This window comes from Siphateles boraxobius, unplaced genomic scaffold (genome assembly GCF_051911475.1).
Source record: "Siphateles boraxobius isolate OS27281-9 unplaced genomic scaffold, OSU_SipBor_1 5, whole genome shotgun sequence".
NCBI lineage: Eukaryota > Metazoa > Chordata > Actinopteri > Cypriniformes > Leuciscidae > Siphateles > Siphateles boraxobius.
The window spans coordinates 31,477,630-31,503,506 of NW_027509141.1; the positions used below are offsets into that span (position 1 = coordinate 31,477,630).

The window sequence follows — 25,877 nt, forward strand, 5'->3', positions numbered from 1 at the left end:
GAAAAGAACCGATGGATCATATGAAATCAAACACAAACAAGCGATTTGTTGCACTTGAATTTTGTTATTATTTGACAGTTGCTTCAATAAAATACAAAAGAAGAAGTAAATAATAGTACATACATTAAAGACATTGAATATGAAAGTAAATAGATTATATATTATTATATATTAGAAGATAATAGACCTATAGGCCTTAAATAATAAAATAGATATTTAATATATACAGATATAATATAGGCTTTACATAAATAGGCTACAATGCACAATTAGGCCTATAGACTATTTATATTATTATTTTTATATATAAAAGTGTGTTTTCTGGCTAAAATCTCTTGAACTTTGTATTAATGTGTGTGATGTTAACATTTTAGAATTCAGTAAGCGTGTGTGTGAACGTAATAAACGGAAATAAACGGAATACAAAAAAATACACATAAATAATAACATTCTGGTGCACGTTATTAACAGAAATTCAAGTCCTCGGGCGATTCGAAGTTCAACATTCATAACGTATCAGCCTTCAGGCTTAAACAACAAAGTCTATCTGGACAAAAAAGTCCAATTCAGAGCAGGTAAATATCTAGGCTATTAGAATCACCATTTTAATGTATTATTCATAGTAACATTTTCGACTGACCTTTTGAGAATTTTTTTTTACATTTTTTTATTACCAGGCAGTAATAGAGTGATTAGTTCATATAGCCTTTGAACCCAGCTAACACATAACGTTCCCCTAACGTTAGTTTTTGGTTCCCGTTTGGTTATTTTTTTGGGAACCAAATACTAACGTTAGGGGAACGTTGTTTTTAGGTTTTATTTTTATGTAACCATAAAACAACGTTCCCAGAACGATGCAGGGTGGTTACTTTTAAATAACCCAAAAATAACTTATAAAGAACGTTCCCTAATGGTTATTTTTAAGTTATTGTTTTGCAACCATAAAACAACGTTCCCAGAACGTTGCTGGAAGGTTATTTTTGAATAACATCAAAACAACTTATAAAGAACGTTCCCTAATGGTTATTTTTAAGTTATTGTTTTGCAACCAGAAAACAACGTTCTCAGAACGTTGTTGGAAGGTTATTTTTTGAATAACCTCAAAACAACTTATAAAGAACGTTGCCTAATGATTATTTTTAAAGTTATTGTTTTGTTCCCAGAACCTTCCATAATGTGATCATGCAATAAATGCTACAATGACTTGTGCATCAATAATGCGCTTATTTTCTGGGGCGGCATATAGAAATGCACATAATGGATTACATAGCCTATTTATTTTCGTTTTGAATTGTTTTGTTTAAAAGACATTTCAAGCATTCTATAGTTCCTCATGTCTGTGAGGCATACCTGAGTTTCGGTTAATTTATGATGAGATGTGCTCTTCAGTTCACGCAATGCAATCGCGCCCGCGCCTCCATGTCATGATAATATTGTCTGCTATATGTTTGATTCTTATTTATTACATCCAGACAATTGGTTGATGAAAATTTGATTAAAATTAAGATACAATTTATACAAAACGAAATTCACTTTAAAGAAAGGCTTTCCACAAAACAAAACTTAATGAAGTGGTCAAAATCATGTCTGACCCATCATGTCTCCCGATATATTGCTCATCATGCTGTTCAATTTTCATAATCAGCAGATGGAAATAAAATAGCATTATAATAGTTTAACAAAAATGGAAAAAAATAACATTATAATAGTTTAACAAATATGAAACTAAATGTGCTTATTTAATGGCTGCCTACATTAGTTTCATATTTGTTAAACTATTATAGAACGGGTCATAGATCTCCAAAATTAGTTTAAAATTCATAATTTAATATTTATAAGATTTTTTTTAAGTAATGTTCTAATTCTAGATATTTATATTTGTAAATGCTGCAATGCATGCTTTTGACGTGGTTTAATCAATGGCCGTGCGCGTGAACTTTCGAGTCGCTTTCAAACACTGGAGCAGCGCAGAGTTGCCATGGAAATGGCGCGGGACCACTGCGAATGACAAGCAGCAAAACTCCCTCTCTCCCAGCTAACACACGACGTAACAGTTACGTAATGTATTCGTACTTTTTGGTCACGTCATGACTTTACCAATTGATAACGTAACTACAACGTCGCATGCTCGTAATTTCATTACCATCAAATTACCAACCCACAACGTCGTCAGTACGTCCTCCTAATTCTAGATGTTTATTTAAATGCCGCGTGCCTTTTGACGTGTTCTATGGTTTCAATGGGCGTACGTGCGCGTAAACATTGAGTCGCATTCAAAGACAGGAGCGCGCGCGAGCAGATGGAAACCATGGAAACGAGGAAACCTCATCAACTGGCAAACAGCAAAACAAGCGTCTCTCACTGTTGTTTTCACTGCTTTCAGGTAAGTTTAGTTACCAAAATCACACAAATAATACATACAAACGTTCCTGAGATCTTTCTTACGTGTAATTGTACACTTCTGTTGAATATTTACTTTATAGAAATGGTTTTGTGTCTTCGAAAAAGTCCGTTAGCATCTCAACCGTTTTCAGAAGAGCTAACGTTAAGTTAAGTTTAACTTACGTTACAATTGAGCTCTTGTTTTACATAAGTTTGGGTTTTAACCACATTTTTGTGTTGATAACAGTTTTTGATAGTTTTGTTTTGCTGGTAATTTGTCAATGGGTGATTGGAAGTACGCTAATTTATTTAACCTGAAATAATTCACTGTAACGTAAGTTACTGTTAATGACATCACTTACATAGATTGATAATAAGTGATTTCAGGAGGGACAGAAAAAAACCTCCACAACAAAGGGGGAATTATTGTTTAATCATGATAATAATTTCATATGCATTTATTGCACAATATATTACCTTAAGATGTTATATATATATATATATTCTTTATCTTTTCTGCATTTCATCTCTGCTCTAGCTTGCTTCCTTAGAATTTACAATAGAACAAAGGGTTTATTACATGTTAACATTGTTGGCTCTGTGACACATTGCATGTTATTTTCTAGAAGATCATGCTGATGGCCTTCTGCACCACCTGTCCAAGACAACCTCCACGGCTATGAACTCGACTAGTAAGCAAAACCTCAAACATACTGTTCAATAGTTGTGGGTCTGTAGGATTTATAATTTTGAATGAAGTCTCACACTTTAAACTCATTAACCCCAGATTTTTTCACTGACATTGTCCTTGAGAAGCCTGTAGGCTAAATAATCAGCTAAATAATCGGCAGCAAATATAATGTTATAATGGTAGTTATAATAATTCATTTAACTATTATGATAACAGGATATCATGGTCATTGGTATATATATATATATATATTCTCTAGGTGTGTTTTTAATTATGTTGGCCAATGAGACAGACACCATACTGTCCAACTCAAAGGTATTTTATATATATTTTTTACTGATAAATACTAAAATTCTTTTTACTTTCAAATGCTGAATTCAGGGGGTCGACAACTTTGGGCACGCAAGTTATTTTTCACAGATATCTGGCCAGCTTACTCATGGCTCATACTCTTAGCCTTTTAAAATGTTTGAATGTATATCCGCAATACAATATCAGGGGGTAAAGATATCATTAGAGTTTTTAAAGTTATGGCTATGCTCTTGTTACCAGATGAGATATCATTTGACCCTATGATTCTTCAGGACAAGATCTTGATGCCATCCACACTCAGTACATGACGAAGGTGAGTTTCACAATAGCTGCCACTATCACAAATCAAGAGACAGAACACAACAGGCCTTCATCCATATGAACTCACACATATGTAGGGATGGGTATCGAAACCCAGTATTAAACATTAAACGGGCCCTGGGGCCAAATTAAGGAAGACCGCAGTATCGATAAGCTCAGATGTTATCGGTTCTGCTGACGGTACTGAAGAAATTACACACACTATTTATTATAGACATTGTCTTGCAAATTCTTTGAGGATTAGGAGGGGTGTTTTAAACAGTCTTCATACAAGTGTTTTTCAGGCTGGTTGTTTGTAATTTTGTAAGAGTAGGGAGAGGCTGTACCTCAGTGAAGACTTTTTACATTCGATAATTCAATTTCCGTACCTGATAAGTTAGATTTTCCTAAAAAACATCATGCACTGCTTATTTCAATTGTATTTTTCTTCTATTGAATTTATCCATTCTTGTAATTTGTTTATAATTTTCAAGCAGATTCACTCCTCTAAATAAATAATCTCTTGAAATTTGTTTTTATATCGCAATATATATAGCAGCAGATAAACAAAATATTTTATGTAAGGTTTTCAATATTGTACAGCCCTAATATTGAGCATTTAACCTAACCCTAATTTTAAATTGAACCTGGAATGATAATTTGTGATACCAGATGAGATTTTGAACTGTACTATGTTTGTATTGCAGGTTTTCTGGGATCCACAGCGGAAGGCATCAAGGCGTGAGATGTTGGCCTGGACAGATGTATCTGTACACCACACCGACCTCTGCTTTTGCACGGATGGCTGATTACTACCATGTTCTGTATAGGTTTTATTATAGCAAAACTGAGCACCTGTGAAAGTGGAATCTGTAGGTGTAAAGTAGTCAGACATCAGTACATTTAAAGTCACAGAGAGAAAGTTTTTTTTTTTTTTATAGAAGTTTCAAACTTTTTTCTCTTTCACAAAAAACACTGCAGTTACAGCTTTTCAAATTCTTCATTGGAGGTGCACAAATACTTTTCTTTTTTTCAAATCACAAAGTAATAAATGTATGCTGACATTTAAGGCGCGGCCACACAGGGGGTTTGAGCATATGTGACTGTGAATAAAAAGTGAAGTGTGACCACATGAGAATAGCCAAACAGTATAGATGATTCACAAAATTATACACCAAGAAATGTGCATAATTGGCCAAAATGTTACTGTTTATCAACAAAAATATGACCCTATGAGTTTGGTAATTTGTAGAATAGGATTTGTGCACCTGCAATGAAGAATTTAAATGCATTTTGAAATTACTAGTGGAACTGATGCAAAAGTATTATCATTATGTATCAGGTAGGTGTAATTGTACCAATAAAGGCATCAATTTAATATTTTTATAAGAATTTACACGCCATGTTATTGCATCCTATTAATGCTCGACTGTAATCTGAATAAAAAAATAATAGTGCTTTGCTCTTTTCTTTGTGCCTTTAAAGAAGAAAAATGCATAGATATTAGCAACATTAATTACATTTTAGTATTAGAAATACTACTATGACTAACACATACTGAAGGCTACATGGACAGCGTTTCCCAAAAGCATCATAAGATTGCATAAAAACGGATCTTAATATTACGGTCTGTTTCCCAAAAACATATCGTTCCAATAAAATAGAAAGTTTGTTTTTTGTTGCAAAAAAATCTTTCAGCGTAAATAATCTATTGCTCTTTGCAGTTAATGTTAACCGCATCTATTTTATATAGGCTACTTTGTGTATATGGCATCTATCGCTAATTTTCACCTCGCTGCTCGCTGGCATCTGTTACAGATGACTGGGGTGAAGATGGAAGAGGCTTTCAAGTGCAGGATCTACAATTAGACTACTAATAAAAGTGTATTCTTAGTTAGTTTTCGTATCGCCTTTTGCGCATGTTTTGAATGTGATGCATAGCCTATGATGTGTTTTTTGTGTGTTTTTAATCAACAATTAAACAATGAATCGACAAAAACATGGACTGTACAGGTTGATTATTCATATAGATTTACGGTTGTATTTTATTAAAGTAAAAAAAAAAAGATGAATTGTTGTTGAACGTAAAGAAAACTCTACTGGCTTACTAAAAACAAACCATAAAAAATAACGTTCTGGGAAACAAAAACTAACGTTCTCGGAACCAAAAACTAACGTTCCGAGAACGTTCTGGGTAACAAAAACTAACGTTCCGAGAACGTTCTGGGAACCAAAATCGAACGTTCTGGGAACCAAAAACTAACTTTCTGAGAACCAAAAACTAACATTCTGAGAACATTCTGGGAACCAAAAACTAACGTTCTGAAAACGTTAAGAAAACTTTCCTGGCTAACCAAAAACAAACCATAAAAAATAACGTTCTGAGAACCAAACACTAACGTTCTGAGAACGTTCTGGGAACCAAAATCTAACGTTCCGAGAACGTTCTGGGAACCAAAAATTGTTAGCTGGGAATTACATGTCCAAAACCATATTTGTTTTTGTTTGTTTTTTTATCAAAATACCATTTCCAATGCTTTACTGTCTATGGTCCAATGCTAATAGCTAATCTCTTAGCTTAGGCTATTAATATTATGCTACTGTTTTATTTATTTTTTATCATGTGAATGTATTTTGTCCCTTTGACCTGAATTGTGCAGATCTACAGCTCACTAATAAGCACTATTGGTACCACTTGCCAATATAGAAGTTTTCAAGGTGCATTTCTGTGAGCTGAAAGTAATGTGTAACATATTGTGCTTAATTGTTTTAAATCAATAGAGGAATGTCAATTAAATTAAGAAAATGTAGACGAGGCCTTGCGGCAGCTTTGGATCAGGCGGCAGAAGAGGTTCCATGCGGCTCATCGTCGTCTCCAAACAGTGTCTCTTCTCAAAACTACAGCCTGGTTAGAATATCACAGAATGACACGTGTGTATTTGACCACTGGACAGAGAGAGCAGACTGCATGTGTTTTAGGTGCGTATACTGTTTTATCAGTGATAAATGCTGCAGTTGTCCTGATTATCATGTAATTAGGCCGTTTTCTATAAATAGGAAGGAAGACTTTCTGTGCTGCACACGTTCAGCACTGCGAGATCTGAATGGGCTTCTCGGTCAGTGATGTCACCAAGGGTCCTTTTTATCATCATCAAAATCATGTCAGGTGTGACACTTGCCAGTCATGCCAACTCTTATGAATAATATCATCCTCTATTTTCAGACATACAGACCTTGGAGGATCTTGTGGCCAAGCTGGAGTTTGAAAATGAGCTGAACCGCGTCTGCGGTAGATCCTTGCAGAGTAAAAACCCAGAATCCTCTTTACACCAAAGAGAAGGAGCAAATAGTGATATGGAAGAGGAGAGTACAGACCGCTGGGTTCACGATAGTAATGAGGAATATTCCTTCTTGCTGGACACAATTCTTGAGATTGAGCGAGACAGTGACTTTACTGCTGACTGTGATGTCAATTGTTTGGAGCTGGACTTACAGTTATCACCATAGTTTTAAGCATATTCATGTTATTTTTCTGTTCAGGGGGAACTGGGTCATTTTCTTAAGAAAAAAATGTGCTTTAAACATGCTTTGGGTAGTCAGAAAGTGTTATGCATTTCATAGTGTATTTGTTTGTTTAGCTCAGATTTCATATGCATGTCATCCTCAATTACTCCTTGTTTAGATTAATTTATTCCTGCACTAGAATCAGTATCTAAAAAAAAAAAAATTAATAATGATCCCATTCTAAAGGACGCATTGATCTATACTGTTTTTTTTCTTTTTTTAATTTATTTGTTATATATATATAAACACTAAGTAAAATACCCATGGGTCATTGGCAGGGAAAATATTATTTTTGTTCAGAATGGTAGAAATATTACTAGCCTATTAATCTTTACAGTTTTAATTTTAATAATTTTTTTGTTATAATATCTGTATACTTATAGTAGTAAATAAAATACTAATAGTCATTGGTGGTAAAAAATATTATTTTTGTTTAGAATGGTAGAAATAATACCATTGAGTTTGAACCTTTTTTAAATGTTTTGTTATAATATCTGTATATTTATAACACCAAACAAAATACTCATGGTCATTGGTAGTAAATAAAAAAAAATTGTTTAGAATGGTAGAAATATTATATTACTATTAATTTGTAGCCTACAGTTTGAATTTGAATTTTCTGTTATGATATCTATAAACTATATGCTATAATATACTATATATAAATACTCGGATCATGGGCACTGGCGGTAAAAATATAATTTTTGTTTAGAATACTATTGATCTATAGATTTATTTTTATTAAATACAATACTCATGGGTCATTAGCAGAAAAATATTATTTTTGTTTAGAATGGTAGAAATATTTCTGTTGATTTTCATTTTTAATTATAATATCTAAAGTCATGTGGAAAAGGAAGTACACCCTTGACCCTTTTGAATTCTATGGTTTTACATATCCCATGGGTGACAAACTTAGTAAAAATGTATGATTCAGTATTTCAGTTGCTTGTAGATCCACCTTTAGCAGCAAAAACTTTAAGTAATCGTTTTCTGTATGATTTTTCAGTCTCTCATATTGTTCTGGAGGACTTTTTGACCGCTCTTCTATACAACGTTGCTTCAGTTCATTGAGGTTAGCGGGCATCTGTTTACGCACAGCTCTCTCAAGGTCCCGCCACAGCATTTCAGTCGGGTTGAGGTCTGGACTTTGGGTTGAGGCCAGTGCCAGTGCAGTGATTCTTTTCTTTTTTCAGCCATATTGGCAACTGTATTTAATGTTTTCTACTTGTGAATAATCTTCCTAGCTGTAGATTGTAGAACGATGGACTTCAACTAGTTTGGAAATGGCCGTATAACCCTTCTTAGATTAATGGCAGCAACAATTTCTTCTCTAATATCATTGCTGATCTCCTTGGCATTGTGTTAACACACACCTGAAGGCTCCAGACCAGAAAACTGCCAAAACTTTTCTAGATTTGAGCATACTTGCTGATGATCAGTTAATCGAAGGCATTTGATTAGAAGTGCCTGACTGCTACTTACACTCTTAATTCCTATGGAAGCTGTAAGGCTGTACTTAGTTTGTCACCCATGGCTTCTCCATTTTGGCCTAGGTTTTGTTAAATAAATAATGACATGATGTCATGTGACGGTATTTACCTAATTTTAAGACCTGCCAAGGACCAGATAATTTTTTATAATGTCCTGATACATAAAACCAAAGTTAATAGGGTGATTGCAGATAAATTGTTGCAGATTTTGCCTATGAAATTTCTAAATAATAAAGAAAATGCTGTATCATTCTGATTAGGTTAATGTCTAGATTCCACAAGCATGATATGACAATACTTCAGCGTTGCACTGTGAGGAGTTATTTGCAGTGTTTCTGCTTGGTCATGTTGACATTACACAATCTAAACTCGATTCAGTTTTATGCTGATCATTAAAACTAATTTTATTTAGTTATAAAGAATTCATTGGGCATTATAACACTAATAGCACTGAACTTTCAAAAAAAAAGGACCGAGGGGAATATCTTGTGCGTGACTTAAAATGAAAGAAAAATGTGGAAGTGAAAATGTAAGGTTGAGGTTTTTCATTTGTACTGCTTCTGTATTTTTTTTTTACAGTGTGAAATAAGGAACAACGGGGCTTTCTTTTTTATTTAATTTTATTTTGAGATAAAAGTTGAAAGATAAAACCAGAGCTGTGCAGTTCATGGATAAAATACAACTATTATAATAAACATTTACAGTTACATCAGAAACTTCCCTCAGAAGATTTAGGAAGCATCTTCATTAAGTAAACAGTTGAAAAAACAGTCGCACTTTAATCATGTCTGCACAGTCAGCATATATCAAACAACAAACTTATTTCAGAAGCAATGGCTACATGAGATATGCAATGGACGGTCTATCTTGCGTGGCCAAACACAAGGAGGCTGCCTGCCAGGTTTACTTCATCCTCTTGAGAAGCTCTTTGATATCTGCTTCTATGTCGCTGGTGAGGAACCTTCTGCTGTAGCGCTTGAACGGTTCCCCGTCCGGGCCGATGAGAAACTTCTCGAAGTTCCAGGAGATGTCATTCCTGCTCACGGGACTCCAGAGGATCATTTTGGGATCACCCATCAGAGACACAGCGTCATCACTGGGCCGAGGAAGCTTCTCCTTCAGGAACACAAACAGAGGGTGGGCGTTCTCACCGTTCACTTCCATCTTCTCCAAAAGCTGAAATTTGGGCTCGAAGCCATTTCCCGGCCGGACGTACTTCAGAGAAAGCAGGATTTCATCATTCTTGCAGTTCTCCTGTTAAGCAATTAAAATTGCACAATATGTTATGCAATAAAGCAGATAAGGGCATATTAGCATAAAATCAGTCAGCATGCAGATTGTTATCAAAAATAAACAAAGCTTCACTGATAGCGATATAGAGGTCAGCATATAATATTTTTTTATCAAGGCAAACCGCTGAAAGCTTTCCAGATATACAGACATCATAGAACAAAATGAATAATATATATATATATATATATATATATATATATATATATAATTTATAAGATATTACAAAAACCTGTAATAAACAAAAAATATTACTTATTTAATTTATTTTAAAGTATTTAAAATATTACACATATTTACTACATATAATCAGTGTAGTGTAAAACGATAATTAAATTATATTTCAAATATATCAATAATAAAGTGTATATATATATATTAAAACTAATATATTACGTTTAATATATAGGCTAGATGTAATTAAAAAAATTGAAAGATTGATTAAAGCATTTCTCTTTCAATTCATCACAGAGTGCATTGAAAAATGAATAACCCAAGTCTCACCTGATGTCCGAACTGGTTGCAGGGAGCGCCCAGAATCACCAGCCCCTGGTCAGCATAGCGGCTGTGGAGCTCGTTCATCTGGGTGTAATCCCTGACAGTTGTGCCTCAAAGCGACGCCACATTCTCAATAAGCACAACTTTACCTTTGAGAGACGCAAAATTCAGGAGGTCCCCTGACAAAAGTTTGGCGGACAGATCACAAAACTTCTTCACGGTCCCTGCCATGCTGTTTACTCTTTAGTTTGAAGTGAAAAATGCTACTTGTTTTATCAACGAACCTTGAGTTGAACCTTGAGTCTAAGGGGAGGGAACTACTGCGCTTGCGTATGTGCGCATACAGTTCAAGGAACTGAAGGAAGTGGGAGGGCAGCAAGAGGTAGTGAAACACTGCCATCTTCTGTCAAATAATAACAAAATCTGTGCATTTTTAAAAACGAGAAACATAAAAAAGCATAATATAAACAAAGGGCAGCCCGAAGGTTAATTAAATAAAAGCCAGTTCAAACCAAATACCATCAACCCATCGGTATACATATGTGAGTGAAACTACTGAACCATTAAAAACAATTTTCTGCATTAAATTGTGAATTACAGATATAAAAAAAATGTTATAAATGTTTAGAAAATAGACAGGACACTCGTTTCCATTTAGGCGGTAGTAAATATCTCCCACCCGTATAACAAAAATGGTTGCGTCCAGGAAGCTCGAGCGCGAGTGCGACTGTTCTGTCTGTGTTAAGGAAGTGAATCTGCGCTTTGAGTGGCTTGTGTGCCATCTTCAACTAAGTTTTGATTTCTAGTCATAAATCCTTTTATCTGATTCCATTTCACCTTTAACCAATGCAGTCGCTTAGTAAAACCCACATAGTCCGGATGGTTTGCTGAATGAATGAACCGGAGAGTCTGTTATACTCGTTAAAAGCAGCTCTCGGTTATTATTTCACACTTTAACCTCACAATACAGTATTCAGCTGACATGTGGGAATGGCAGATTTCGAGTCTCATAGGCTTCATCTCTCTTGTTCTTTTTCTCATAGCTGTATGTTACATTTTATACTCTGGACTGACCTCTGAAATCCATATCAGGACTGGTTTACCCCCTATCAGGAGCATCACTATAGCCTATAAATACAAAGTGGGACCTTATAAAAACTGTGGGTCCCTGTTTAAAGAGAGCCGCAGCATTGGACCCAAGCTGTCGTGCATTGGGATCTTCTACGATGATCCAAAGAAGGTGAGTAGACTGTAGAATGAAATAGGCAAATAGTGTACATTTATGGGGACCCTTTATTGCTATGAATTGCTAAAACACTATTATATTCCTGCATTAGCATTAGGCCTATTGTTTCTGGAATTAAGCCTATAACTGATTCAAGAGATGTTAAAAAGATTCATCCTTTTCCATTTAGAAATGTGCATTATGTATACGTGTGTGTGTGTGTGTGTGTGTGTGTGTGTGTGTGTAAAGTACTAGTCAAAAACCTGGAAACATTACTATTTTTAATGTTTTTAAAATAAGTCTCTTATTCTCGTCAAGTCTACATTTATTTGATAAAAAATGCAGAAAAAGATAATTTTGTAAAATATTATTACAATTTAAAATAATTGTTTTCTGTTTAAATATAATTTAAAATATAATTTATTTCTGTTATGCAAAGCTGAATTTTCAGCATCATTACTCCAGTCTTCAGCGTCACATGATCCTTCAGAAATCATTCTAATATGCTGATTTGATACTCAGTTATTGTCAATGCTGAAAACAGTTGTGCTGCTTAATATTGTTTTTGGAACTTGTGATACTTTTTTCAGGATTCATTGATGAATAAAATGTTAAAAACAACAGCAATTTATTTATTTATTTAAAATAGATATGTTTCCTAACAAAATAAATTGTAGCTATCAATTGTTATCAATTTAACACATCTTTTCCTAATAAAAGTATTAATTTCTTTCAAAAAAAGAAAGAAAATATATTATTGACCCCAAACATTTGAACAGTAGTGTATATTGTAATCGAAAGATTTCTATTTTAAATAAATGCTGTTTTTTTTAAATTAAGCAGCACAACATTGATAATAAATCAGCATATTAGAATGATTTCTGAAGGATCATGTGAAGGATCAAGTATGTTAAAATAGACAAGCATTATTTTAAATTGTAATAATATTTCATAATATTACTGTTTTTTTCTGTATTTCTGATCAAATAAATGCAGCCTTGATGAGAATAAGAGACTTCTTCAAAACAGTAAAAATAGTGATAGACTTTTGACCGGTACTGTACTAAAACACACACACACACACACACACACACACACACACACACACACACACACACACACACACACACACACACACACACACACACACACACACACACACACACACACACTGAAGTTTATATATAGAATCAACTAATTCCCACAGCCATCATCATTCTCATTATATTTGACTAATTTATACGTCATGTGTAAATAACACAATTATATTAGTAGTTGTGAAGTCTGAGTTGTGGCTTCAGAGCTGTTTCCTGTTTACTGAACACTCAGTATGCAGAGCTCAGCCTCAGCACATCCAATACATTACACATGCATTAACCTTTCATTCCCTCATGAAAGTAAATTAGTTCAATTAGTTTAGTGAATTCATTGCATTTAAATTTGCTGTTTAGTTTGTTTGTTTGACCGTGTAATCCATAACATTTCCCTTCAAGTAGTCTAGTCTCTTACAAAGGTCTCACAAGAGGGCTTTTCATTAGAGATTGTATGCACACCAAGTTTCTATTCTGATATTTGTTCTATTCGGTTTTATAAATTTATAGCTATTTTAATGTGCATAGGTTATTGAAAGGTACACTGTAATTCCTGACCATAGGCTATAAGACCATTTGGAGATGTTGGTCTTCACACACCACTAGATGGAGGTGTTGATATATAGTCCTGTTGTGCTCTAATGTTTATTATGCAGTAGCTATGTGGGGAGTGGAATATGTTTGTATGTTCAGATATTCTGATGTAATTAGTTTATCTGTTATTGTGTTGCTCTAATCGCATATAATAATTTTAATCATATATAGTCATGATGAATGCTTTACATTTTCTAATTTGTCTGCTGTACACAAATTTTAATTTGCATCTCGCTGTGTAAAATTTAAATGCATAATTACTAAAGCCAGGGAATTACATTTCACATTTCCAATTGATTACATTTCACATTTATTTGTAGCAGAGGTGTTCTTATACCAAAGAAAAAAGTGGTAACTTTAAAGGAATAGGGAAAAAAAAACCTTTTTCATTAATTATTTACCTTCATGTATAGTTCTAAACCTGTGGGTTTTTAATATTCAGTATTCAGAGAATATTTGGTATTCTTTCTTTTCCATGCAAGTACAAGGAATTAGGACGCTCTGATTATAAACTGACCCCACCAGATCTTTTTGACTCATGAACGAATCTTTCAGACCAGTTTTATCAATCAAATCAGCTGATTCCTTGTCAAGATCTGCCTCAAATGAACGATTTATTCAAGAATCTGGTATTGCTCCTTTTAAAGCTTGAAAGGTCTTCTTTTTAATTGCTTGGGAAAGACCACATTAATCAAAATTCTTTCTTGTTCCAAGAAAAAAATCATCTCAAAAGTTGTAAATATACAGTAGTTCCAACTCCCAATGGTGTTCAGAACATTTATTTAACATATGAGTTTAGCTTATGTTGTGTCTATTATGAGTTTATTCACGTATTGAAGTCCTAGAGGAGCTAAATTCGCAAGTTGTTTTTCGTCAGTCTTGAGTTGTTTGTGTTCAGATTCCGTTTCAGTACGAATAGTAGAGAAGGTTGATGTAGGCATGCAGAAGTAGACGATCGAAGCGGTCTAGGGTGTATGGTTTGAATTAAGAGAAAAAGCACCAAGGTTATTATTGCATGAACCCGAGCATGGACCTTTACCTCGAAATGTCATAAAGAGGATAGCAGAAAAGGTAAAACCTGTCAGAGTTGTTGCCCTATACCTAGCTACTTCACTTGACCGTAGTGCCCTTACACTTTTAGGGAATATAAATGAGCTCATACCACAACTTCTGTGACTTTTCAACTGACCTTCAGTGGCTCCAGTGACCCTCTGGGTTAAATCACTCTTCAAGTTGTTTAGTTCTCGCAAAGTTTGCAGCAGTGTGTTTTATTTGGGATTTGGGAATGTATTTATATTTATCTATATATATGTGCATTTATCTGGCAAAAAAAAACTCAACAGGAGCCATTACAGGAGTAAATAACCTTCGTTTCTACAGCAGAGGCAGTGCAGAAACCCACCATCCTGCTCAGTTTGTGTAGGTTGACGGTGTTGCTGGAATTATTTCTTGGCTCGTTTGGCAAAGAATATCTCTTGGTTTTCCTGTTTGTGCACAAGACCTTCTTGATGCAGAACTTGCAACGCATTTCTCACACCTCCTTCTCAACCGGTCAAATCCGTTTTCATAGCGTTAATGTGTACTCATCCTCCCACCAGAAAGCCCTACTGGAATGGAGTCGGACTCTTGAGTGACAGCTCGGCCTTACTTTCAAAGCCTCGTTGTCACTGACAGACTGTTTTTTTCTTTACCCAAGTCCCCAATTAGCAACTGTCCAAAGCTCTACGCATACAGCCATGGCCAAGTTCTGATCCAGTTCAGCTAATTGGAATAACGATCTCAGCTTGTTGAGAGAGGAGCCTGGGGTGCTAAACCCGGGGGTCAGAAGCTCCTAAAGGCTGCTGATAGAAAGAAGAGAGAGGCAGGAACAGGACTGGAAAACAATGGACTCCTCTGGGATGAAAGATTTTACCACAAGGATTGGCGTGACCACCCTGGTTCCTCAATTTCGGATTCACTGACTGCAACTGTAGTCTGCAAGCCCTCAAGCTTTTGGGAACTTCCTCTCATCAGGCCAAACAATGCGGTGGAAGTGGAAGCCCGTGGGTCTGAAGATGGTTGCCATGGATAAGAAGAGCCGGGGAGACTTCTTCACATGCCGGATTTTGTGAAGGGCCATGAAAGGCATTCCAGTCCCTAAGTGACTGAGAGTTTTAGGGTTTGCTCTTTCTCTGTTTTTCACGTCTGCTTTTTGAAAGTCAGTCAAAAAGATGAAAAGATCAAATAGGCGCATCAGATGCTTGTAGCGAAGGCTTTTATTTGAGTATGTGATGGTGACTGTTGTTGTAATTTGAGTATATTTCTGCTGGATTTTTGAAGTATGTGTGTATGCTGGTGCTAGTATTGCTCATTCCATAGCACAAGAGGGATTTACGATAGTTCTGTGATGTGAATGGACTAGCTAAGGGGTCTGTAATACCAAGACAAAATGTTACGACATGTCAGCATGTTCCAGTACTGCACTGTCAGAGATTGTCCAAATTTTTTTTACTTTATGTACCACTTAAGAGTGCATATGAGCAGCTTAAATAAATATAATATATTTATTCAGCTTAGAATATTACTCACCTTCATGTCATTATTACATTATTATATAAAACTTTTTTTTTTGGTAAAAACGTCGGTTTAACTTTTAGTTAAACTCAAAAAACGAATATTAAATGTTGCCTTGTCAACTAATTGAATAAATACATTTAAGTTGACTGATTAAACCTGAAATATAATCTATTAAAGCTACACTGTATAGAAATATATATTAAAAAAACAAAGTAATCAAATAAATGACAAAAGCACAATGAAATGACTAAACTGAAACTAAAATGAAATAAAAACTGAAATTTTGAAAATAGATAAATAAAATGATTAATAAATACTATGATAGTATATAAATAATAATAAATAACACTGGTTCACTACCTGTATGACTTTAGTGGAACAAAAAAATTTTTTTGGAAAGTAATTGGGGTTTTAAACAACATTCAACATTAAACAAAAAAAAATCCAGTAAGATCATGATGTTTTAAAACGACATGATATAGATTACTCAATTTGTAGGTGAACTATCCCTTCAAGGGTACCATTAGGTATTAATTTGCACCCTTTAGGAGGAGGTAAGGTACAAAGTGTGTCTTTGAGGGTACATTCCCAATGCCAAGCTAAAAGTACAATTTTTTACACATTTTTCTGATAGTGTGCCATACTGTTACTGAAAAGTTTGTATTTTAAAATCACCCGTGAGGTACATACTTTCATACTTAGTAGCTTGCAAATATATTGTGTTCTGTGACTTTAGAGAATTTTTTGATTGAAAGCAAATTTTATATTCCGACTTATAACAGAAAGATGCCGAGATGCCTTTAACTCATGTCAAAGATGGGCCCTGCTTTCTGTTCCTGACAACTGTGAATTATTTGATGAGCTTGATAGCTTATTGTGTTCATCTTAACGATTCATCACTCCTGATGAAAACTGACTAGTGACAGAAAAGATAATGTCAACAGACTGCCATTTTCAGTAAGGGACTTAAACATCCTGTTGTCAACAGACGTCTTGTAACAGAATTCCAACTGGCTCTTGCCATCAAAACTATTAGTATTTTCACAGCATCCTGGCTGTCTGAGGATGGCAGGAACATGAAAAGGCAGTCCACTGTGAAGATGCGGATAGCGGCAGTGACAGCGAGGGGGAAGGGAAGATGCGAGAGCTTTTTAAAGTGCGTCTGAAGTGATGAATAAATGAGTCTGCCTTTCCGAGGTATCTTGGAGTCGTTTTCCCAGTGGACTGCTGCAACACCGTATAACCTCAGTGACATTTCCCACATTTGCCTGAAATGGATTTGACTACTGCTTGTCATGTAAAACGACAAAAGTAAAACAGAACCGCGACTCTGACAGTTACATATGCTCATCAGTACTTCTGTCGTCCTGTCAGTTCAGTGTCTTGAATTATCTTTTCTCTCCATATTTTAATGTTTACAAGCTTTCTTTTCAGATGTTTACCTCAGTCGGGACTAAACATGCACCCTACGGTTAACCCTCCTTCCTGTACCCACATTGCAACTCTAAATCCAATTAGTCTGTGTGAGCTTTTCCAGTTGTCGGCAGGAACGTGTGGTTTTTGTTGTATGACTTACTGGTATTTTGATTGGTTGTTTATTGTAATGTTTGGTAGGATGTAGTGGTTAAAGGAGTAGTTTACTTTTTAAAAAACTTTTGCTGATAATTTACTCACCCCCATGTCATCCAAGATGTCCATGTCTTTCTTTCTTGAGTCGAAAAGAAATTAAGGTTTTTGATGAAAACATTCCAGGCTTTTTCTTCATATAATGGACTTCATTGGGTACCAAACGGTCCAAGGTCCAAATGACAGTTTCAGCGCAGCTTCAAATGGCTTTAAACGACACCGGACGATGCATAAGGGTCTTATCTTGCGAAACGATCGGTATTCATTCGACGAACGAAATGATTTGAAAAAAGATTTGTTCATTTTGATGAACGAGTTCGAACAGGAGAGTCACGAACGTGCATCACAGAACAGAGGAAGGCGAGCATTTGTGCTTATAAAACGTAAAGTTTTTTATTTATTTTTGAAATGACCGATCGTTTCGCAAGATAAGACCCTTATGCATCGTCTGGTGTCGTTTAAAGCCATCTGAAGCTGCACTGAAACTGTCATTTGGACCTTCGACCGTTTGGTACCCAATGAAGTCCATTATATGGAGAAAAATCCTAGAATGTTTTCATCAAAAACCTTCATTTCTTTTCGACTGAAGAAAGAAAGACATGGACATCTTGGATGACATGGGGGTGAGTAAATTATCAGCAAAAGTTTTTTAAAAAGTGAACTACTCCTTTAAGGCTCAGTGAAGCCTAAAAGTTATTTGGTTTCTGGTTTGACTTCACATGCCATCACCATTTTGCCTTCAAACAAACGAGATACTCAATGAAAAATAATGTAGGGCCATCGGGAATTGATTGGATTGTAAAAAATATATTTTTAGGTTTGTAGCATGGCTTTCATTTCATTTTGTGATCTACATTCAATCAAACTACCTGATAATTGTGATGAATCAATCCACATTATTTTGCAATGTTGAAGTATTTTCTTTAAATGTGCGATATAGGTAAATAACTACAAAAATTACAAAGTCCAGTAAATGGTAAAACTACTTGCACTACAAATCAGTGTGTTTATGATTGTTAAAGAGATCAAATGCCATTATAACAAATAGTTTGCAATATAAAGCAGCAATGAGGTTTACAATATAAACTAATACAAATAACTAATAATAGTGTACTCAGTAGTGTACTAATATCCTATTATTCTGGGAGCTTAGTTTTCCCATACAGTTGTAAATCTTTTATATTTTTGATATGTTTAAATTATTTTTTTATTTATTAATTATAAATTAAATTATTAATTGCAGGTAACAAAATGTTGTGTTTATATAATATATATGTGTGTTTGTGTGTGTAGTACTATATATACTGTATCCATACATATATGTTTGTGTCACAAACATGTACACACACACACATATTATATAAACACAAACTTTTATGTAAGATGCGATTAAAAAAAAAATGTTTTGGAATAACATGCACTATTAATGAATCGTTGTTTATGCTCCCCTGCAATATTTGACATCATGTAAAAAAAATAAACTTTGACAGAACTGTTGAGAGAACATGGTCTCCGGCAATTCAGAGTTTTTGTCATTGTGGTCTCATTTATTTATAATCTAATGCCGTGTTCGGAGAGACTTAGTCACAATCTGTGTCAAAGCCTCTGAGCAAGTAGTGGCTTAGTGACAGGCCAGTCTGTTAAAACACACTCCCCGTGAGCAACACCTGCTGGGAGCGCACCAGGAAACGAGACCTCCCGCAGACCTGGGCCGCAGAATGCTCCTGCTGTGAGTACACTACTTGAAGAATTACGAAGAGTTATGCTGTAGAACGATTGCACACATGAAAGAAAACTAAAACCAGTTGAACTCATCTGGTCATCTGCTTTTCTGACTGATGTTTTACCTGACTGGCAGTGCAATTTATTCCTGGAAGGCTCGGCAAGAGGCCGAAAGTGACCCAGAAGACCACTAGAGGAATGAACACTTTCCTCCAAATGAAAGGATGGATGTTCTGGGAACTGTTGCAGCCTCTTTGCTAAACAGACCTTCATCTGTCACAGTCTTTCTTCAGTGACCTAGCCCTCTTCCCTCCGAATCCTCGAGGGACCCGACTGGGTCATACAATCCATCTCAAATTTCCCCGGTGCCCTCATTTGCAAGCGTATATGCCTTCAGTTGGTAAAAGCAAGAGGCGTGCATGAAAAGTGACTGTTGGGCATCCGTCCACACTGGTCTCGAAGCTGCCAAACACTCTGCACCATCTTATCAAACTATAGCTTCGTTGTTGTTTTTTCGCCACACAATGCCACCTGCTCATGCAACTCCATCTAATCCTGTATTTATATGCTTTTTCAGCCGTGGCTTTGTTTATTCTCATTAAGCTAGCTTTTCCTCTGTGACTCACTGAATCATGGACACGCTCCCCGTTGTCTTTGAACACAACTGCGCAAGCAAGAGTGAGGGAGTTTTTCCTGTTTATTTGTTGCATAAAATAAGCCTTGTGAGAGGTGTATGGCTCTTTTTGCTGATTACTGCAGGCAGTTGATTGGTTTTAATGGGGTTGGGAAAGTTTTTTTATGGATATGCTGTTTGGGAAGATCAGTGTTTGTTGGCAAGAGAAGTGTTTATTGTCTTCGATATACGCATGCTTTATTATTAATGATATTTGAAAAGGTTTCTCAAGCTCACCAAAGTTGCATTTATTTGATCAAAAATACAGTAAAAAAACAGTAATATTGTGAAATATTATAATTTAAAATAACTGTTTTCTATTTGAATATATTTGAAAATGTAATTTATTCCTGTGATGCAAAGCTGAATTTTCAGAATCATTTCTCCAGTCTTCAGTGTCACATGATCCTTCAGAAATCATTCTAATATGCTGATTTGGTGATCCAGAAACATTCCTTCTTACCAATGTTGAAAACAGCTTCTCAATATTTTTTTCTTAACCCTTCATTTACGGTCACTTTTGATCAATGTCATGCATCCTTGCTGAATAAAAGTATTAATTTCTCTCTCTTTTTTAAAATCTTGTATGAGCAGGCTATATATCCTGCCAACAACGCGTTTAATTTTAAATGCTTGATTATACTATGACAAGATTATTTGAAATATTCTTCTGCAATATTGGTCATGCATTATTTACTGTACATCTTGTAGTGCTTTTATCTTGACATATTTTCTTTAGTATGTTTAATTATTGTAATGGTGTGTCTTTTTCATTATTGTCTTCATTGATGAAATAAAAACCTTTCACAAGATTTACACTGGTTCTACTTTACGAAATGTGTGTTGCAGGTTCCGGCTCAGAAGTGTCGCTATGCTGTAGGCAGTATTTTGAGTGAAGGTGAGGACGGACCCAATGAGGACCAGCAGCAGCTGTATGAGAAGCAAGGTTTTCGGGTTTTCTCTTTCCCAGAGGTTACACACGTCGTCACGGCCTCCTTCCCTCACCGAACCCCTCTCTCTATTTTCCTGGGAGTGCAGAGAGTCTATCCACAACTGAACTACTACATCAAGGTAACTTTCTCTTCTTCATCATTCACCAAATGCCTGTCCTCTAAAACGCAAAGCTTTACAACGTCACTTGAATGCTGTGTTTGTGCAGTAACTTTGCTATTGCCTAAATTAGGTGTGTAATTTAAGTCGTCCTTATGTGTGATTGATTCTGACAGCGTTCATCAACATGAGTGGTGTATTGGCGCATAGAGGTTGTGAGGGAATGCACGCTGAGTTTGTTAGTGTTTTTGGACTCTATCTAGAGGCATGGAGACAGTAATTATTAAGCACTAGACTTAATCATAGCAATTAAGGACAAAAAGAGAGAAGTGCAGGGGATGAGGGCAAAGACAGCAACAAATGAGAGTTGCAGGACTGCGAATTGGGAAGGAGGTAAATGGAGAGATGGTGCATAAGGACAGAAATGTTTGGTGTTAAAGAGAAAGCTGTTTTTGAAAAGATCTCAGAGTAAAAATGCACTCTTCAAAAGTTCTCTATCGTTCTTTGATTAGGGGTAAAAAGAAGTTTGAAATAGCAATATACTGTTAGCAAAATATCCCGACTCTAACCACCCTGCTGAGAGCAACATTTAGATGAATATGTAAATATGTGCTGCACGCTTTCCGCTCAATAACAAAATAAACACACAACAAAAATGAGAACGGTGAAAAAACAGAAGTTAAGAAAGCATCCGATCAAAGCGATGTTCATATGTTTGCATCAGCTCTCCAGTTTTAGTCACGTCACACTTATTTATATAGCACTTTATACAATAGATTGCTTTAAAGCAAGCAGCTGTACAGTATTTTACCATGAAAAAATAGTCTCTGTTTCGCTTTCATTTAGAATTTCATACAAAGCATCTCTGACTTTTTTATTCACCCTGACTTCGACGGACTGAACAGAACAAATGAACCAGAGAAGATTACCACGTCAAGGAGGGCAGAGCTTCAGAGCACACATACCTCTTACGTAATCGCTATGGATCAATGGTAGTTTGAAAGTGTTTGCAAGTCGGAGCAAGCTTTTCCGGAAATTTGGGTTTGGAAAGCTGTTTCGAACTCCCGAAATGAACTCTAAATGAATGTGGTGCTCAAATGGGCAATGCAAGTTTGAGTCATTTCCCGATACCACTCCACCCAACCCCCATAATTTCTTGTCCCATCCAACTGTACCTTTTATTTCAACTAGATTTTTTAAACTAAACTATAGTTTATTTAAAAAATTGGAAGAAAATGTGGTTGTGCTTGCCTAATCACTGGCGCGTTGCTAGGGGGTTGTCAAGGTGTTCTAAGTGTTTTTAGAGGAAATTATGATGGCCATCACATTTTCTCCATATTTCTGGCATCGTGTGTATGAGCCTCCTTAACTCTCCCCACCATCTGCCCTGATGCAGCCTCAGTGTGAACGCAGCCAACAGACTCATGCTCCTTCAGCCTTTAGATCTGTCTGCTCAGCTGCTGATTACTTATCTCCTTCTGTTTGAGTCCTTCCCCTTGCCTTTTTCATGCATGTTTACTTTCTGTCCCTTATAGAAATCTTGATACCATTAACTTGAAGTTATAGGCTTAAGAAAGTCTAAAGAACATCTGTGTAGACCAATTGGAGGTAAATGCTGAAATCTATTATCTCAACCATTAGGGATCATCATTATATTGGATTATTACATCTGTTTGGAAATTGTTTTAGTAAGTATGGGCTAAGACCAAGCTTCAGATTATTTCAAAGCTCTTTAACATTAATCTAGTAGATGTCTGTGGTCTTTAAGTTGTATTGTGTTAAGTGAAGCACTTTATTTGTAGTTGCCTCAAGAAGATCTATTGATGCAGTGTGATAGACTTCAAGAAAAACTGAGATTGTATTTAAGATTGTATTACATGTCTGAATACTCTGTTATCAATTATTAACGTGAGCTCCCTTATGCAATGTTGTTTGTCTTGAATGAGTGCAGCAAGAAGTTAGCTGTGGAATTATGGAGGATTTGGCTTGTGCGTGATCATGATGTCTCAGAGTTGAGAAATTGATTTTTCCAGAAAGGTGCATTTATTTGATCAAAAACACAATAAAATATTAATATTGTAAAATATTATTACAATTTAATACGTTTCAAAAAATAGTTTATTCATGAGATGCAAAGCTGAATTTCAGCAGCCAGTCTTCAGTGTCAGATGATCCTTCAGATATTATTATTATCAATGTTGAAAACAGTTGTGCTGCTTAATATTTTTGTAGGAACTGTGATACATTTTTATTCATGATTCTTTGATGAATCGAAACTTTAAAGAAACAGCATTTATATGAAATGGAAAACGGTTTTAACATTATAAATGTTTTTACTGTCACTTATGATCACTGTAATGAATCCTTGCTGAATAACAATATTGATTTAGTATTAGTATTTTGTCTCCAAACTTTTGGACAGTAGTATAATAATTTGTTACATTTTATATAGCGCTTTTCTTGGCACTCAAAACACTTTATATATGGAAGGGGGGAATCTCTGATAAAAAGTCCTTAGCTAAAGCAGAGCTCTCTGGCACAATATTAGCAGCTAAGAATTTTAAAATATAAATATTTTGAAAAATCAATGGATAACACTAATGCACTAGCTAGTTGTTGCATGGTGTGTTTCTCTATCAAAGTCTTTGCTACAATATGCTGTATGCTGAGGAAAAAACTTTTTTTGATCACATCCAGCATCTCAGACGGCCACAACTCTTTTGAATAAAACCCGAGATTCAGATCCAACGTGCCTTTGTTTACGTTACATAACCCAATTCATACATCATATCAACACACATTGCATATGCGTCAAATCACGAGAGACCCGCGGATACCCGACCCTAATCGACACCTAGGAGCCTGCCAAACAGAGTTTTTTTTCTAAAGCCAACATTCGTTCTGCTCTATTGATGTATCACAGGCACTCTTAAATATATCTTTCAGAAGCAAATTTCCATTTTAAACAGCCCTCTCTTTTTACTTCTCCAACAAAAGGCAAATATTTCTCATCATGAATAATCCATGGCAGAGGCCGTCTGTCCGTAGCTTGTGTGGGCTGCAGATGATTGAACTTTGCGTACAGTAAGAATGAGTAATTTGAAGGCAGTTGGTGATGTGAGACGGAGGTTGGTCCTCTCTTGTTCGTGGGCAGATTGCACAGAGACGCTTCTAATTCTGACTGGGACAGTATAAGGGAATCCCTATGGCAACCAGACCCAATTCTGGAGAGGTCGTTCAAGTGGGAACCTTGGTCTGCTTTCTTTGTGTTTCATAATGTGCAGTAAAGTGACATTTTGGGATTGCATGACCAGAACATATAATTCTTCACCTTTGATTTAACAGAATTGTGCAAGCTTTTTGGTCACAGTTCCTTTCTAAGGCAAGCATTACTTAAGCTTTTCTTAAGCTTACGGTTTATGGATTTAAACAAACCTATAATAATACTAAATTAAACCTTTCAACAAAGAAGAATCTTATTGAACCGATTTGTTGCAGTTTTGTATGATTTCATGTTATGCGTAGCCTACCAGATACAATGAAAATGTCAGAGAATTTTTTTCAAAGATTTAAATGCATAACTATATTTTAAAATTGAAATATACTTTTTAAGTTTAAATAAAAAAATGTAAAAATTAATGTTCAGGATCTGTATTTCTGTACAATGGACAATAAAAATTATTCATACCAATGCAAATGTAAATTGTTTAATTATTTACAGCATAATAATAATGATAATAATAATAAATCATGAAAAATTGTTGAATTTTCTCAATAGAAAATCATTTTTTTGAGTAAATTTATACATTTTTGCCGAGTTTTTAAAAAATCCTATAAATTTTGCGTTGGAGGATGAACCCAAGGAATTTTTTTACTTTAAATATTTTTTAATTATTTTCAAAAATGTTTCCAAAAAAACCTCAGCACACACGTTCTCACTAGACATGCGTGACTTGTTCCATGTCAATTCAAGCTCATTTTGTCATTTGATGCAGACATCCCATTAACAACCGTTTCTGATACGCTGACCTGACTTTAGCACTTCTGGGAATCATCACACCCGTCTGACATCCTGACAGCATAGAGAACAAGCTTCCACATCAATCGTATAACACACACACGTCACGCAGAACCTCGGCAGTCCTCATCAAAGGCAAGAAGTGTCTGTCTGGACATCATGATTGAATGAATGGGATCAATATTTGGTCAGTCTTAGCCTTTCATTTTCTCTAACGTGAGTACACAGGAGAAACAGCATCTTCTTTAGACCCTGCTGCTTGCTTCCCTGTTCTCCTGCTGGTCTGTATTGATCCGGGAGTTTCGGGTTACCTCGGCTGAGATAACACTACATGCTCATTATGACTTGGTCTTTTCCTAACCTCAGTCCTGCAATTTGATTTCTTCTCGAGACACAACGGTAGCTCATTGATCCAGCTCAAATCTAAAATATATAGTATTAAGGGTAATTGTTTTGTACTTTTTGACAATGTTATCTCTCCACTGCAGTTCAGTATTTTGGTAATTATAATTCACTCATTAGTTGATGTTTCGTTTTCTGGGATAGCTTTAGTCATAAGCGCTGAAAATCATAATGAATTATTTTAATGTATCATTGTTTATGTTCAGAATTTTCTTAGTGAGAATAAATCACTGACCTATGTTGTTTGGTTTTGTCTTAGTGTTGCCGAAGCCATAATGAGGATACTCTTGCTGTTAAATTGGCTCTTTCCAGTTATATTCCCTATTATAATGGGAATCTTTAAAGTAACAAGCACATATTCAAGATTGAACCCTCCTAATTAAGGCTTCA

At 35.4% G+C, this 25,877-nt stretch overlaps 3 protein-coding genes and 1 long non-coding RNA gene across 5 annotated transcripts in view; 3 read left to right on the top strand and 1 right to left on the bottom strand.

Annotated features, from left to right (window-relative positions):
* The first annotated feature begins 453 nt into the window (after positions 1–453).
* LOC143712126 (uncharacterized) lies at positions 454–7,455 on the top strand. Its single transcript, XM_077204329.1, has 4 exons — positions 454–575; positions 6,467–6,664; positions 6,743–6,801; positions 6,909–7,455. The coding sequence occupies exons 2-4, from the start codon at positions 6,471–6,473 to the stop codon at positions 7,190–7,192; spliced, it is 537 nt and encodes a 178-aa protein (XP_077060444.1). The 5' UTR covers positions 454–575; positions 6,467–6,470; the 3' UTR covers positions 7,193–7,455.
* LOC143712125 (uncharacterized) lies at positions 2,048–5,684 on the top strand. Of its 2 annotated transcripts, XR_013195004.1 has the most exons (5): positions 2,048–2,383; positions 3,009–3,074; positions 3,333–3,388; positions 3,658–3,698; positions 4,393–5,684. It is a non-coding gene; the product is annotated as an uncharacterized LOC143712125 (long non-coding RNA). The 2 variants fall into 2 exon arrangements; XR_013195003.1 differs by lacking the exon at positions 2,048–2,383 and having other exon boundaries at positions 2,973–3,074.
* Positions 7,456–9,344: 1,889 nt separating the features above from the next.
* On the bottom strand, positions 9,345–10,864 carry gpx1a (glutathione peroxidase 1a). The gene is made up of 2 exons (XM_077203983.1): positions 10,537–10,864; positions 9,345–9,996 (listed from the first exon to the last, which is right to left on the bottom strand). The coding sequence occupies exons 1-2, from the start codon at positions 10,759–10,761 to the stop codon at positions 9,646–9,648; spliced, it is 576 nt and encodes a 191-aa protein (XP_077060098.1). The 5' UTR covers positions 10,762–10,864; the 3' UTR covers positions 9,345–9,645.
* Positions 10,865–11,287: 423 nt separating this feature from the next.
* The window catches only part of tex264b (testis expressed 264, ER-phagy receptor b), a 41,628-nt gene continuing 27,038 nt past the window's right edge, over positions 11,288–25,877 (top strand). The window contains 3 exon segments of the mRNA XM_077203981.1: positions 11,288–11,472; positions 11,474–11,770; positions 20,867–21,088. Coding sequence (XP_077060096.1) covers positions 11,422–11,472; positions 11,474–11,770; positions 20,867–21,088 — 570 coding nt within the window. The 5' untranslated portion in view covers positions 11,288–11,421.